Here is a 17,281-nt window from a genome sequence, read left to right as displayed (position 1 = left end):
TCATAATCATCCTCAAATAGATGCGTTACCACTCTTCTAAAATACACGTGTAACTCGTGGTAAACGTAAGATATTCTTCGGTAGAGAGTTGAGGTAGTAAGTTGAACGACCATAAAAGCGTAAACGCAATAAATCTCATCTTCAAATGAGTAAGCAAATTTATTTGATACAAACGTTTCCGGAAACATTTCCCCTCTCCGGGTATATAACAAGTGACAGGCAATGGATAACAGGTATTTGTACACATACTTGATAATAAATAACAAATTATTAAACATTAGATATCATAATCATCGCAATATTGAAAATCACATACTAAATTATATTTACATCTGAGTTTTATGTCCCAACGACAATACTTTCGTTTTCAGCAGAACGTGTAACAAGTCCGTGGATATTTTTGTACAGTTTATTCATGTTTAATTTGCATCATGTAGTTCCGCGATTTCTGTTTCACGAGTTGCTTTTTCTCTGGAACGCTATCTCGAGCTTGATCTTGGTTAGGTGCGCTCTGTTGATCGGAAGGCATAATCCTGACCTGTTGTTCATATCCGGGGTTCTCGTCCGCACGTCGAGAGCTACTGGTCGCCTCTGTCACTGGACTATCCCTACTCCGATAGGGGGCGTATACGTTGTTTCCCCAACTTCGTTGACGTATAACCTGGTGGTGCTCTGCAGGTTCGCGTCCTACTCCGGTTTCATAATGCCTATCGGATTCCGTGCTAGTTTGAGCTCCCATTCTGCAAGCGAAATCTGTAAAATAATGTTTAGATTTAGCTGTATCTGTCACGGGTACAACTAGTATAGTTTGAAATATGAAAAATATTTTGTTTACCATCCTTGCTGGCCAGAGTTTAATTACCGCCCGCCGAAGCTCACACCAACACAAACCCTGGCTGCAAACCCTTCATTAGTCTAATACATTGCCTAAGATTTCTCGGGCGGACAGGCTGCCGCTCAGCGGCCACCAGTCTATGTATCAAACCAATCCGATGAGTCGTTTTCACCAATATTTGTTTTGTGAAAATTTGTGGTTATTTTCACATGAAATATATTCTATTGGCTTTTATCGGCCTTAAACCCATCGGCGCCGACAAGAACCTATCAAAGCATTTCGCTAACCGTATTTACGTACCTTGTTATAGATTCTGCGCAAATTCTCCAAAAATTGCCGGTTCTAATTTTTTTGAACGTTGCCCGTCTTCGTTCCGAGATCACCTGAAGTCTCCAGACGCGACCGCGTGTACTTCAATATACAATACACGAACTTTTTGCGTGGTAATTTAATGGCTGAAATAATAAATTTTCGTACAGAATTTTCCTTATAAAAAAAACCTCAGTCGGCATGATTTAAGTTCCTGTTTTTGAAGCCCTGTAAACAATATTCACCCCGGTTTTGAATATCCGCAATCCAGTCGATTTTCTATACAATCTGGTTCAAAAGTTTTTTGCTCATTTGCGCTCGAATGAACGTCGCTTCGACGAATGCATTTTGTGGCATGTTATGACATTTACGAGTTCAAACTGAAACCTATACAAATAAAGGTATTGAAAAACCGATCAACCATTCCTGATGATCTAGACAGTCGCATAACCGTTAAAAACTCAATTTACCATACTTTCTATATTAAGCTAGTTTTTCGTCTAAATAATATATAACATGACATGTTTTTTCGACGGAACAATTCGTTGGAATATATCATAAATTCGGTTTTCTATTTATATACATGCATATTCCAAAAATAGTGTATACTTATATACCCTACTTGTATTTTCCATATAAGAGTAACGTATTACCTATCTCCAAATTATCAACATCGATTGAAAACGAAAGCAAATTTCTATTCTTCTCCCTGTAATTCGGGATTATTTTGATCGTGCGATTTATTTATTTTCTGGTTACTTTTGTTATTTCGATGACTCGTTTTTTGAAAGGCGTGATAAACGTGGGAAAAGTTGGGGGGAATTTTACGATCGATTGATAACGATCAAAGGCGGAAAGAGAGCTGGAAATATGTTCGTAACAAAAAGGTACACGAATAATAAAACAACTTGAAAACAAGACAACAATTTTTGTCAGGCATAGAATTCTTCCGCTTTCATATTAGATTTTGTTAAGCGTGTCCAAAAAGCACTTTCGTTATCAATTCGAATGTTATGATTCAACTTGTACTTTTTTCGACCAAATAGGTCGAAAAAGTCATTTTTATCTGATTCGACCAAATATTCCATAGGTTCCATGCAGATCAATAGATTGCTGTCGTCATGGACGTACTAGATTCGTCCAGGCTATCATACATTGGGAGTTTTTCAGTAGAAAAACGTTGCTTCAGTAGAAAAATAAGTCAGTGTTGCTTTTGGTTGTATTTCAAGCATTTTCATCTTAATGTATGACAGTTCTTTAACTTTACAGCGACGATTTTAGAATTGGCGATTTATTCAAATCAATCGATGATAAGGCGACGAAGTGAATGAAATCAAACCTTCTGAAACTAATCTAAACAACATGTTATGATCATCCCATCTCCCCATCCCCCCATTGAGTAGATACCCGTAATGAAGTCAATATCTGCAGTAAATTCGACAGGATATTTTATTCAGCGATGCTCGGTTAGATGAGATTTGATAGCTATTGATTGACAGCCGGCAGTAATGGAACGCGATGCCATTACTCCATTCTGAATCTTTGATGATTCCTTTCCCAGTAGAAGCGCCATGCCAGATCGCATACACCCGTATACTGAACGCATCAGTGATGCTGCTGCTGATGCTGCTGACGCTTGATTTATAGTCGTGTGTTCACTTCAGACTGGCTTCTTCCCTTATACCGACGACTCGGTATTGACGCTAAGAACCGCTCCCCGCGGATTCTATAAAATATATTCCTTCTCATCTCGTCGACCATCTTTTAGTGGCGCATGCGCGCGCGGTATATCCACATTATATCCAGTACATCTTCGCGGTTCGTCGTTGATTTTTTTTCCGATCAGTGATTGCGAGCGTTTTATCATGGTTTGGTGACGCGTTCACGAGGCGTGGAATAAAATCTTGGGAATCGAATGGAAACGTACCGTAAACGCTGATGGATCTATCGACATATTTCATCAAATCTTATGGAACCCGGTGACGGTGAGGGATATGGCTTCGTTGAGGTTAGCGTTTTACTTCATGTGCCACTATATAATGGTCACATTGTCGACTGTCTTTGCTCAAATACCAGAGAGGATCCCGATAGGTAAATATATAAATGCATGTGTGTATTTTGTGATGATACTAGATATTTTGAAAATAAACAACTCCAAGATTTTGATGCGTCAATGCTTTAGACGTGAAATAGGTCCCACATCAAAAGGAATTCGCTATTGAGAATTCAACGTTTCGGCTACACGCTATAGAATACCTGAACCGAAATTTCGCGTCGATGAAGTCTCAATCAAATTCATTTTTGGCGTGGGAACATTTCGTTATTGATATAACCGTTTACTTTGATGTTGTCAACATCCTCACAAAAGCTGCATAAATGAGAGGGAATCAACGATATTATGTATAAAGCATTTCAAATGTCAAAGCTGTTTACGGTATCGTTCTGGGAGATTAGTTGAACAGATCCGCACTTGATTTCCGTCGTGTAGAATTTAGCTGTGCCTGATACACTACAGATGAAAGCGATGTGATGTGAAATCTATACGGCTTACCTCTGCGTCAAACTCCTATCACTCAGAGACGGGACGAACACTGCGCAACTCGAGCGCAAATATGGCACGTGAAAATGCTTAGAATACATATACCCCACCGACCCCCAATCATTAAAACTAGTATTTGAGGTATTGAACTTCCACAATTATAGATTCTTTGAAGTGATTATTGAAGTTTCGGGGATTCGAATGCAAACCTGTGTTACGTATGAAACGGTCAATTCTCGCACCAACCATCGAGTCCCATCGAGATATGATTTCACTCAAAACGGCCTGAAAATGAACCATTTTTATTTGATGCATTCTATCTTGCCGTGTGTTGGTTTTCAAAGTGCGGTAGGGAACTGTCAGTTCTTTGTAATTGGCTTTTCGACGCAATATTTTGTAACTAAACATACCGATGATGTAGTCATCGATGCCTGGTTAATGGTGTGCGGGGATTGCATTATATTCAGCTGATATCCGTGATGGCTCTCCACGTCCTCGGCATATTCGGATTAAGCAATCTAAAGATGTCATTTTCGGAGAGCCATAATGCACACAGCGAAGCTTAAGCTTAACGCCGTTATCCCTCCGATAGTCGATAACATGACGAACGTATATATGCACAAAACTGCTTGCATTTACACGTTCGTATTAGGAACTGTTGTAAAAAGAAGTATCACGATATCTAAAATACCCTGCGATTTCGTCGTCGTCTTATCCGCTAATACATACACATCATTACTAGAAAATATATGATAGGACCGTTATGCTGATATGTATCATGACCCATTCCCGACAAGCCCAAACTATAAGACAAACTTAGATGGAAGCCTTGGTAGCCAAATCGGGAGTCGGAAAACTTTCATTAGATCTAGACATAATAATTATATACACACAGGTTTGTAGTATGTTTCGAAGGGAATTACTCATCGTTGTGTCGCGTGCGCGCGAAATAAAGTTGATTAATCCCGATGGAAGGAGTTAGACTAAGTGGCACTTTGCCTCGCTAATGAGGCAATACGTCGATCTGTCGTCAATCAATATATCCACCGATACAAATCGCTTTGACGACGACGATGGAAGAACAGGTAGAACAAGTGTCGCCGTAGCCATTTTCGCAGCGAAATATTCGATTAGGATATTAAGGCACGCACTGCCAAACTCAGGTCGCGCTAGCGATGTGACTGGGAGAAAATAGATTTTGAGGAACTAGAAGCGATTTCTCGGTGACCAGTCGCCCCAGGTTGGTTGCATTGACGCGTAAATCTCGCACCTATCAACGACTCATAGCGATTAACAGCTGCTATCATGGCTATAGTTGGATCAAGGCAGTCACAAGTAGCCATTTCTAGTTCCTTAAAAGTCTTAGTCGACTCGCGATCTGATAATGATTTGGAATTAATTTGTGACCCCATTGAGACGAAATACCCAAAAATGGACACAGTCAGACTGTCGCTGACTGGAATTAGCTGGTAGAGTCAATACTATCGACGTATACCTCCTACGCTATCGACATCACTGAACACACACTACCTTGACACCGTGACGTATCATCTCTATTGGAATTTCGATTCGATATCTTCCAGACAGCAGACCAAAATGATATTTCATACGTCGCTCTTAATCCGAAATTTGATAAAGATTAGCCGGTAACGTATGTCGCGTAGCAAGCCAGTACATTCTACTTTATCATAACCGGCCATCCCAAAGTGGTTTTGCTAAGCCAATTCGTTACCATGGCAACTGTTACTGGTGGCATGTAATCAACACAAGTGCGTTTTCCAGCTACGCTTTTGAAATATTAAAAAGTAGAAGCCTCGATCGTATTCGATTTATTCGACGTTCACGAATCTCGACAGTCAATCGGCTGCCATTCTGTTCTCGTGTAGCGCACATGACCTTCATTTAAATTTTGACCTAAACGAACGCGTTACGATTGGCTGATTGCTTTCTGATCACGTGGTTGATGTGATCGCCGGAAGCTGTTTTGAAATATCAAAGGGTTGCACATGAATAAGCGAATAATCATGTGGATCGTATCAACAAATCCGTAATGTATTGAGACTGAACAACCCGATGCAAAGATAACATTCAGTGGCGTAGGTTGCTAAGTTAATCTTTTACGGACTGGTTTCGCAATCCAGCGTTCATTAAACCCGATGGTTAAGCCTCTTAAGTCTCCCCTGAAAGGGAAAAAGCAAACTAGCTCGATAGCGTGGTACAATAATAAGTGCAGGTTGGATGGACTGTGGTAGTTACGTATCTAAATCTCCGTCCTCCGGTGTTTACTACGGCTTTCCAAGCTTTTTGCAACACATCACGTGTCTGTACGTGACATACATAGCACTGAGTCGACGGCGGCGCTTGGCGAATATTGTCAATCAATATTGAGCCGCCATTAGGATTTCATTTTCTATCTCATTAGATTTTTGCGTCGTCTTAAATCAGAGCGAGTTAATTGCCCGGGGGACACGTTTTATGTTCGCCAGTTGATCAATATTGATGCGATTAATTTATCTGTAAATTGAATAAACACACACGACACGACGCCGAAAACTCTGTTTACATGTTTTCTCTCTTTTCCTAGAACTTGCGGTTGCTGGAAGCGTCATTAGAGACAGTGACCTTCTGAAGTGAACGATGCGTTGACTCGTTACATTTGGGTATTGACTATACGGGTTTTTATTCTGCTCGCGTACTGGCTGTCCGAGCAAATTTCTCCTAATTGCTTTACGGCCATGTTAACGTGTGCAAGTGATGATTTGCTGTGGGCTTACCACTATATATACTCCAATTAGAGTAACCATTAGGTTGCGGAGGGATTCTAATGGACGTCGACACTAACGTTGTCGTATTCAGTGGCAAATCGGAACCAAATCCAAACAGTGCAATTGCAGTCGTGTATTTTGTAGATCCGTTCGATCTTGGGGGTTTCGGCCACTTGCAAATATCTCAATATGCGTGAAACTATCTCTGTATACTTAACTATGTTCCATTTTTTGGATGTTTCCACCGGGTGTAGAACACATCACACTTCATATGTTATAGTTTTAAGATGTTTTCGAACTATTCTTTATAAATGGTTGACGGTCTCATCTTTCGAATGGGTCTCGTAGATATTTGTTTCGTGTTTCGATATCACATACGGAATTGATAGTGTTCATCCCTGATAAACAAATGGCCGAATTTTCATTCGGCTGTTTGGTAATACGATTATAAGTGTCGGTGTATGGCGGATTAGATTAATGTCCCTCAGCGACAATTACGTGATTCATATAACATTGTACGGATCAGTTTGTGAAAGTTAGATAGATAGATATCCTTCGCATGTCTGGTCTGGTCTATCTAACATACGCGCATGATGTACCTTTTAGCTAATCAGAATATGCACGCGACACTTTGCACTTAGAGAAATTACAGGTCATCTCTAGCCGAAAATGATCGTATAATGAATATGGACCCTGTCGAACGTAACCGCCAGCTCTAGAATTTGATATCGTAGCTATAAAAATGTATACGTTTTCTTTTCACAGGTGCCATATTTGACCCGTTGTCCGAACAGGAACACACGGCATTCCGATTCGCCGAGCACGAACACAACAGCAACGAAAGTCAGAGAAGTTACAAAGTCTACTCGAATACATGTTTTAATATTGATATCAGTGATAGTTTTGCGCTTGCCACTGAAGGTATGCTAGAACTATAAACCAAACAACACTATGCCGAATAATCGTTATTTAGATATTAATGAATCAACGACTCCCGTGAGAACGAAAACCACAACACTGTCTACGAGTTACTACGCCATCACGATCTGTTCATCGTATCATACAATATGAGCCCCTTAATTTCAATGAGATACCGGCAACAGCAGATAGCGCAACAAAACACCGGGCCATTCGTAGTGAAAATCAGTTCATTTTCAATGAAATTTGATCTTGATTTTTGGGCTTCCAAATCTGGAAATTACCAAACGGGTCATCGGATCGATAGATATAAGATTCCCTTTCTCACTCAGTGTATTATTGATTTACTTATTCGAATTCGATTAAAAGAAGAAATTGAAGCGCGGTAACCCAGTGCCATTAGCGATCCTGGCGGATTATCACTGAATCCTCACTTCCCTCAGTAGCCTTGCCGGTATCCCAATAATTTTTGGAGATTCCACCAATTCTTCCACACTTAATAATGAATATTCTTGATTTGTGGTTGAATAATCGAAAATGCAACAACAAACATGAAATGTTTTTTTCTGCAGTGCAGAATCAGTTCTCATGAATTGGTATTCATTTCTTTGTTTTACAGTATGCAGCCATTTTTCTCGGGATACGTTCGCTATGTTCGGCGAGTTGAATATAACTGCTGGGAACACGATGACATCTTATTGCGACGCCTTCCAGATGCCGTTTATTACTTATAGCACGACCGAGGCGCGTACACTACACGATGCCAGCAACAGTAATTCATACGTCATCAACATGCTACCGCCCTATACTAACGCCTTAGTCAACCGGGTCCGAGGGAAAAAGTGGACGCGATTCTTTTATATATACGACACGGACGCCGGTAAGTTCAGCGTCGGGCCATTTCCATAAACCATTGCGGAGAATAAAAGCGAGAAAACCTTGAAAAATGAAAATAAATGGAAAGCATTAAATAAGGCGAAGGCTGGTGGTGAATGTTAATGTTAATCATTGCTGACGTTTGTGCGGCAGTGCAGGTATCATTAACTTCAATAAATCCGAAGGGACTCGGCAGACTCTGCTACCAAAATGCTCGCAGTTTATCTGCGTTTGTGTCACTTGCGTAACAAAACCGACCATAATTGATGGGCCGACGACAAAGTGGCAGAGTTCCAAACGGAGGGCACTTGTCGCCCCAGGACCAGTGATCAGACCCAAAAATGCTATATAACACATTATGGCCTAGTATGGCGTGAGCTCAATGCATCAGTAAGATAAAATCATATATATCTTGATTTCGCAAACGAATCGAACACGGCGGAATTTTCAAATATCTGTGAATCGTAAAATAAATAAGTCATTTTTATGGATATATATCGATATTATCTTTTCGAAAGGTTTAATTCGGATTCAAGAAATGAGTCGGCAGTTCCAGAATAAAGAATACCACGTGACGATGGACATCCGGCGCATCGACAGCACTCACAATACAACGAAACTCTTTCACGCTATCAACAGCATGGAGCCGGAGATACCGCGGAATATCATATTTGACATTGCAACTCGTGAAGATCTCATAACAGTCATCAAAATGGTACGTTTTCCTAGTTGTATCCGCAGAAGAAGTTGATTTTCGTGCAGACTGAAAAATACGTTGAAGGCAACGTAACTTGGGAGAAGAAAGGAAAGCCAGGTTGGCCACAAATTCAATTATACGCTTATTATATATTCCAGGCAACAAGTTTTGGCTTAAACAAGCGCAACTATGAATTTATAATAGCAACATTGGTAAGTAGGCATTCGTTTGGTTATCACTTCATAATGGGGGTAATGGCGTGCGTTCTGTTTATTCAAATGAACTGTCTTTTACCTCTAAAAGGGAATCAGAGAAGTCGATCTGAAAGCATTTACCAAAGGTGGCGCATCCGTATTAGGTTTTCAGTTGGTAGATATGGGAAATAAAACTGTCATCGAATTTATAAAACGGTGGAAAGGTTTGTCGCCGGGAAGCTGGCCCGGTGCCGGCCGAAACAGTGTCTTCAAGGTAGGTGGCGATGTTATCACGGTTTGTGAAAAGTGCATTTAGTCTTTGCTATGCAAACCACAGTTAACAGACCTGACCGAACATTTCGCTTCAGTCACAGGCCTTCCCTCAGTTCGATCGTATCGTCTGAAGTCATTTGGCAGACACCAACCCAAACCTTCAGGATATTGACTCTCTCCCAGCATTCATAGGACAGCTCAAGATATTTCTGTTCAAGTATCATATCACCTGGAGAGCACATTGGATAGTTCTACTCATTACAAGGCGCTATATGAATTCATTATCCTATCTATCCTATTTAAAATGCAGCCTTTCTCTCGCACGGAAGATCCATACAAAATGGGATAGAACTTCAACGGAGTCGGTTTACTGTTATAATAACTCACTTTCTTCACGTTCATCTTGTAGTACCAGGCCGCATTGGCGTGGGATTCATTCCAAGTATTCGTCCGCGCAATAGATAAAATTCTACGTCGGGAACCGGACAAATTCCGCAACATCATCAGTCGCGATATGAACTCCGACGAACAGAAAAAAATGAAGTGCAAAAATAAATTCTACCCGATTTGGATGCACGGCAAGGCGATTCTACAGGCGATACGCGAGGTATTCAATGTTCAGTAATCAGTAATATCGAAAAGGACGACGGATAAAGCGGGTCCATATCTTTCAGAAAACTAATCTAAAATAATTCCCAATACATTTTTGGTTTTTTTTACCTAATCTTTGACACGGAATCTACTCTTCGATGTTGTAACTTGATTATGATCATCGTTTGTATTCTAGGTTCGCTTTGAAGGTTTAACGGGTCTCATAGCTTTCAATCAGTTCGGTTATCGAGATGAGTATGAACTACAGGTTTGGGAGAGTACTCATGGTAAAGCATTCCGACAGGTACGCGTAAGATTTCATTTCAGACACAACAAAACATAGTTAGTTGCACAGTCTCAAAGTGCGGTGGCTGGAACCTAATGAAATGCGGGTGATATTAAGTCTCAGCGTTAATTCATTCTTTCTTCTTTTAGATTGGCAAATGGACGACGCTTACGGGTTATATGCAACCGAGTTTGGCTTCGGCAATAAACGGCGGACGACCGACCAATGAACATTCAAATAAAACCCGCATAGTTACCAGCATCAAGGTATCAACTAGTTTTGATAGAACATAAATATCTAATTTATAAGAGATTATTCAGCTGTTAGGTCTATCTTAAGCTACACAATATGGATATCATAATAACGTTTATTTTGTATACACGTGTGTTTGATGATTGCGTGTTTTTGTGATTTCAAAGACTCTTGTGTTCACAGGTAGATCCCTTTCTCATGGACCTGGTCAATAAACCAGTGGTGGACGGAATACCGCGTATCGGCAACCAACGATTCAACGGATACTGCTTAGATCTGACGCGGAAAGTTTGCGAGAGCATCGGTTTCGATTTCATCGTTAAAGTGGTCAACGACGGTTTGTACGGTGCCCATAACAAGAAGAATAACACTTGGAATGGAATGATAGGCGAACTCGTAAGAGGGGTAAGGCTTAGTTAGTGACATGAAGTTACACGATAGAAGACCACAAACTATGATGGAAATATGAGAGCGTTCGGCTAGTCACTCATGATCTTTTTGATCTTTCCTTCCTGCGGTCGTAGAGCAGAACAACAGTCACAGGAACAGCTAAAGAAAGGAAAATATGAAATCAGCGTCTTATTTCTTTCTGAAAATCCTAATTAATTCAAAGTAAAATACTGATTCGTTTATTTTCTTTTGTGGCTAAATCACACGTTTATTCTCATTCAGGAAGCAGATATGGCGGTCGCGCCGCTCACAATCACATCAGATCGAGAGAAAGTGGTGGATTTCTCGAAGCCGTTTATGAGTCTCGGCATCAGCATCATGATCAAGAAACCGGAGGAGAGCGCTACGAACTTTTTATCGTTCATGGATCCACTATCGTATGAGATATGGATGTGTATCGTGTTTGCGTATATCGGAGTCAGTGTCGTGTTGTTTCTGGTCAGTCGTTTCAGTCCGTACGAGTGGCACGTCGAGGAGTCGTCTAACAGCCCCGTCGCGAAAAATGACTTCACCATCTTCAACAGCCTGTGGTTCATTCTGGCCGCTTTTATGCAACAAGGCTGCGAAATTTCACCGAGGTTCGTGTCGTTTTTTGTATTTATCAGATCTTTGTACGGCAATGAACCTTTTCGAAACATGTCTGAGGACGTACATATAACAAAATCGAAGTTTATCCCGAGTTGTTCAAGTCAGAATAAACAGGTTATCAAGTTTGAAGTAAACTGGCTAACTGGTTTAGATACGTTTATTCCGACTGTTATCTTACTTGGAAAAATCTCGGAAATCTTGTTATCTTACAAATTCAACCCCGGGACGTTACCGAGTCAAGTTAAAGATCTGGTATTGTTCTCGTTTCAGATCAGCTTCAGGTCGAATCGTCGGTAGCGTGTGGTGGTTTTTCACATTCATAATCATTTCGTCCTACACGGCTAACCTAGCCGCTTTCCTGACAGTGGAACGTATGTCGACACCGATCAAAAGCGCTGAGGATCTGGCAAAACAAACAGACATCAAATACGGCACTGTCAAAGACGGTACATCGATGTCATTTTTTAAGGTATGAAAAAAATAAACTGATTGGAATGACTTTGGCTAGTGAAATGCACAGGCGATGGTGCTCACGCAAGCACCACGGCTCTGCCAGCCACGAACCAGTCATTTTCAGCCTTCGACTGAGGGTTAAGCAATCCCATCTGATTTACGCGGTAATTTTAGTTTCTGGAAGTAAAATAGATTATCAAAACGTGTCAAAGTACTGTAAAGCCTGCTGAAAGAATTGCTCATTAAATTACGTTTTTCAGTCTTCCCAAATCCCCACTTACCAAAGAATGTGGCAGTTTATGAAATCCCAAGAGGAATTCAACGTGTTCACGAAGACGACTAAGGAAGGCATCGAAATGGTGCGCAAATCCAACGGAAAATACGCGCATCTGCTAGAGTCAACGATGAACGATTATACGAATAACAAGTGGCCGTGCAATACGATGAAAGTCGGCAGCAATTTGGATTCGAAAGGATATGGAATCGCTACACCGCTAGATTCTGATATAAGGTAGAGGAACCCTCAATATTGTTTCTATAGTGTAGTCTTACAGTCGTGAGCCTTTCCTGCGCGACTGCTCGGTTCAAACGCAATAGGTAATTGGCGCGAGAGACCCTGGAAGTTTGTAAAGCCCATGGACCCAGTTTTATAGAATTGTATTAACCTTAACCTAACCCAATTCATTTTCAATCGAATTAACCACTGAGCTTAGGATGGCATCAGTCTATATAACCAACTCCTGATTATCGTCTGTTATGGCATCAGCTCTCTATGATGTGGTATATAGGTTTTGTACAGATACAATCCTTTGATTCCTTATACCGTTCATAAAAAGCGAACCGACCTTATACCAGCAAAAGGTTTTTGCAGGCATGAAGTCACCCTTAAAGTTCTCGAACAAATCGAAAACGGCATTCTACACACGCTGGAAGAACGCTGGTGGAGAGGGAAAGGCGACTGCAAAAATGAACAAAGTAAAACTACCGTAAGTAGCAATTTATGGCAACATTGAACATAAGCGATAATAAAGCACTATTTGATTCGTAAGTATGAGGATATGTTCGGTATTTCAGGAACCGGCTCAGAGCGCTCTCGATTTTCGAAATGTGGCCGGAATTTTCCTGATTCTCACTGGAGGCCTCGCCGCCTCACTCGTCACCTCAGTTCTAGAGTTGCTGTACAAAGCGAAAACCGATTCCAATCGTAAAAAGGTAAGTTTAGCAAATTGAGACAATTATTTTCGAGTTTCGTTATCCGTAAAAACTGGTGAAAAGTACGGTATTCTTTTTTAATCGATTCCGCAGATTCCGTTTATGACGTCGCTAAAAGCGAAAATGCATTTAACTTTGCACGGGACGCTGGATCCGAGACGCGACACGATGGAAACGGAGATAGCCCATCATTATAAACCCATGTCAACGGTAATCATCATAACATCCGCAAGGCCCATTTCTGCCTTCCGTTGTAATATCAGGAATTTACGGCGATGATTCATAATTTCTAACTATCGCTGTTTCGTTTTTCTTACAGAATAATTGCATTTTTGACGGAAACGACGACAAAGGAGTAAGAATTTCTTAATTACAGTCATCATATATTTGCTAGCATTAAAATCCCCTCGCTGTCGTATCTTACCGAAATCAACTCAGAAATCGTTCACGTTTATTTCGGGTTAATTTCTATCGTCTTTATCAAATTCATCAATTACGATAACAAACTCAGATTTACGATAAAAACATATTAAGCGGGTTAAGTATTCTCAAATCACACTCAATAGTGAATTACGACACGGCCACGCGTAATTACAACGATAATAGAATCGATTGAAATACTGTCAGATTTTACAAAATTCAAACCTCTAGTCGTTGCAAAATGAGTTTCGTAGTTGCTTATATACTTACTTCTGTCTATATTTACAGTACACATACAGCGGTCCATCTCAACTGATAGGAGTCGACGGCTACCCGGATACGAACGCCCATACTCAAGTGTAGATATAGGTTGATAGGAACATGACAAGACTTTTATTTCAGAAATATCAACGGTTGTCGCGCTACTTACAAGACGTTAATCTTTAACGAAGAAAAACGAAATCTTCTTAAGAATCTATATAGCAGGGCGTCAAATCGAAAGGTTTATTAAGAAAAGACGTCTCAGTGAGTTCTGTAAACGAACTGGTCAATCGAGCTCAAGTTTTTTTTACACTGGAATTATTTGATACAAGACGCATATGATATTGTTGACCCGGCGAATGTTTGCTATGGAACCTTCTACAAAAGATGGCTGATTCAGCATGCGTCCATCTTTTATGGCGTGATCTATACGAAATCACATGTCGCTGGTTCAGGTTGTACATACGTATACATACATACATACATACATACATACATACATACATACATTCATTGATTTTGACATTTCAGTGATACACGATAATAATGCTATATCGTCATACCGCGCTGGATGTAGTTAGATGTATGTCAAATATAGAGACGATCACATTTTAGTTTATTATGTGTAAATGCATTTAGACGCTACACAAAATGTAACGCAGACATCTGATCGCCGTATGGAAAGATGTCAGACATTGAGTTTGGCGCCAATGAAGTAATTGAATATTATGTAAAATGGAAGCTTTAAATTGAAAAATTTGGATATTTCAACAAAATAGAAGCTTACTGGATCGGATCGCTGCCGTAGCAGATTAATCTAAACCTACGGCTAACTAGCGTAAAACTAAAAAAAATGTGATTACATTATCATATTGGGGACCGTGGGATTTCTGATTTTCATCGTAACCACATCTAACGCATCTAGATAATCTAAGAATCAAAAAATGAGCAAAGGTCGCAACACAATAACCGGGACTAGTGGGAATGTTTGAAGTAGAAATCCTTTGAATGTACTAATATTTATGATATCCCCGCTCCGTGAGAAATGGAAAACGACGAGCTTTGTTTGAAGCAAAATAAACAAGACATGTAGTCAGCGGGACACACATTCATACGGTCGTCAGTTCTTGGCCGCATCTTAAACTTGATCAAAAATCGACGACATCTCTTTTTCCGTCGAAATCAATGAATATTTATTACGTAATTTCTGTGTAATACTTTTAACCCGTGTAAATTAATTAGATGGTATTAAAATCATATATCGAATGACGCCGTTTGCTGGGTCAGAGTTCTAAACATGTAAATACTTCTGTACATACGTCAACATTAAAATGATCGTTGTTTCGTGCATTTTCTGACTTATAATCGCTTTCATCTTGAGCGAAAATAAGTCGGCTGTCATAAAATTATAATCTAACTTCCATGAAGAACTTGAGTTTAGTAGATAATCATAGTATGTGAAATTTGAAATATCATGAGCTAATTTTCAACTGCAATATTTCCGTGTACGGTATTTTAGTATATGTCTTATTAAGTCTTGCTCCTTGAAAATGTTTAAATTTCAAAATCAAATGGTTGCACACATTCAGGAGATTTGGAAAGAGAACGGGTCTATATGCATAAACCCCTATATGTACATATAGAAGGAAGGAAGGAAGGCAGACATTTGTAGATCATTAATTTCAGATTTCCAGTTTTTTTTTCTATATTCGGGTTCCTTGTACTGAATAGCGAAAACTGTGCAAATTGGTTTTATGTCTACGTGTATATTCTATATTAACATACAACATTGTGGTAATGTGGTAATATATCAATAAAATCCCATCACAGTTAGGTATACTTAAATGTTGTTTGCTTCATCATTTTTTGGCATAGGACTTACAAATGTTTTTTTCTTTCGACTATATCAGCTATCATTATGATACTCTATCCATAGTTACTGAAATCACCCGAAATTGCAGCTATTATCTACAATTATCGAGACATTATCGAGACACAGCTGGATTTCTTAAAATTACAGTTCAATAACACGTTGCAGAACTTCTTTGATCGATATAGAAATCTCAGATTAAAACTCATCTATTGCTATTCGCCGAATGCAAGCGTACGTCATTGGGCAAGACGATATCCTGTTGGTGAATTTTGAGACGCTGCTCCTTATTTGACAGTTGCCAAGACCTTTGTCGAAAAAATAATCAAATTAATGATGAATACTAGCGAGGCAGAAGTTGGGCGGCCGTACCATTTATTCTTTGCGCTCTCGTCCATTACGGGATCGTCTGGTGGCATCCGTGTATTTCTACTCGTCACTTTACCGATCATCTTCGCGTTGGGATTGTTCGGCAACGTGTCCACGTTTCTAGTGATGTCCAGCAAACAGTTCCGGCGGCTTTCCTACGCCAATTACCTAGTACTGTTATCAGTAACCGATCTGGCGCGATGCCTCAGTCTCACCGGAATTCCCGTGTTCGAGGCCATCCTCGAAAGCGGCTTTAATACCGGTATTACCTTTTCGAGTCGCGTACGCTGTATCGCTTACGAGTTTACGTTCGAACTGTCGGTGTGTTATAGCTCTTGGTTGGTCGTAGCCATCACCTTAGAAAGGCTTCTAGTCGTCTTGTTTCCGTTCACATCTCGTCTGATATGCACGCCATTCTTCGCCCGTGTCGTTATGGCCGTCATGTTTATACCGAATACGATACTGTCAAGCTATACGTTGATGATTATGCAATATTCACCAAATCTCGGCTGCTATTTTACATTCGAGAATCAGCGAATGGCGTTCGTATTCACCGTTTCGTACATTCATTTCGTGCCGGTCATTCTGATACTGTCGTTCAATTCGATAATCGCCATTGCGCTGTACAGATCGCGAAATTTCGGTACGACAAAAGCAACCGACGGTAAAACAAAAACGAAGAACCTACGAACGACGACGATGTTGGTCACCGTTTCGCTGGTGTTTGCCGCTACGAACATGCCGAATACGGTGACTTCATTCATGGTGATTCCGGCGTATTTAACCGAGCGACTGCTCACGGCTTTCACAGTCGTCATTAGCGTAAATTACGCTATCAATTTTTACATCTATCTTTTATTGGGTAACGAAGTTCGAGTTTATTTCTTCAAGAAAATTCGCTGTAAGTAATACAGTGTATAAGATATACCGATGATATACCGATACACTGAACATAAAAAAATAAATATCTGGGTATGATTGAGTCATTGTATGTGCGTTTCATGTTTTCAAAACAGTGTATTCGGTAAACTAATCCATGTCAAGGTCATTGTTTGTAATCTGGTCCTCACGCAGAAATCATTTCCCGTATTCACTGATACGCGAATGCACGATCGAATCGATC

The 17,281-nt window shown here is 40.2% G+C and overlaps 3 protein-coding genes across 4 annotated transcripts; 2 read left to right on the top strand and 1 right to left on the bottom strand.

Annotated features, from left to right (window-relative positions):
• Positions 1 to 173: 173 nt before the first annotated feature.
• LOC141905937 (uncharacterized) lies at positions 174 to 1,288 on the bottom strand. Of its 2 annotated transcripts, none has more exons than XM_074795050.1 (2): positions 1,136 to 1,288; positions 174 to 753 (listed from the first exon to the last, which is right to left on the bottom strand). In XM_074795050.1, the coding sequence occupies exon 2, from the start codon at positions 737 to 739 to the stop codon at positions 410 to 412; it is 330 nt and encodes a 109-aa protein (XP_074651151.1). In that variant the 5' UTR covers positions 740 to 753; positions 1,136 to 1,288; the 3' UTR covers positions 174 to 409. The 2 variants fall into 2 exon arrangements, with proteins under 2 accessions (XP_074651151.1, XP_074651152.1); XM_074795051.1 differs by lacking the exon at positions 1,136 to 1,288 and adding an exon at positions 836 to 1,007.
• A 1,850-nt stretch (positions 1,289 to 3,138) lies between these two features.
• LOC141905414 (glutamate receptor-like) lies at positions 3,139 to 14,403 on the top strand. The gene is made up of 18 exons (XM_074794271.1): positions 3,139 to 3,235; positions 7,214 to 7,369; positions 7,986 to 8,246; positions 8,761 to 8,957; positions 9,098 to 9,151; positions 9,243 to 9,407; positions 9,816 to 10,013; positions 10,194 to 10,301; positions 10,433 to 10,549; positions 10,719 to 10,940; positions 11,208 to 11,563; positions 11,844 to 12,042; positions 12,287 to 12,537; positions 12,898 to 13,012; positions 13,101 to 13,238; positions 13,332 to 13,448; positions 13,558 to 13,593; positions 13,947 to 14,403. Exons 1-18 carry the CDS (start codon positions 3,139 to 3,141, stop codon positions 14,019 to 14,021), a joined length of 2,862 nt encoding a protein of 953 aa, XP_074650372.1. The 3' UTR covers positions 14,022 to 14,403.
• Positions 14,404 to 16,125: 1,722 nt separating this feature from the next.
• Positions 16,126 to 17,067, top strand: LOC141905413 (uncharacterized). Its single transcript, XM_074794270.1, has one exon. It carries the CDS (start codon positions 16,126 to 16,128, stop codon positions 17,065 to 17,067), a length of 942 nt encoding a protein of 313 aa, XP_074650371.1.
• Positions 17,068 to 17,281: the final 214 nt, after the last annotated feature.

The sequence above is a fragment of the Tubulanus polymorphus genome, chromosome 5, assembly GCF_964204645.1.
Source record: "Tubulanus polymorphus chromosome 5, tnTubPoly1.2, whole genome shotgun sequence".
NCBI lineage: Eukaryota > Metazoa > Nemertea > Palaeonemertea > Tubulaniformes > Tubulanidae > Tubulanus > Tubulanus polymorphus.
The sequence above is the reverse complement of the archived record's forward strand: the minus strand, read 5'-3'. Positions and strand labels throughout refer to the sequence as shown.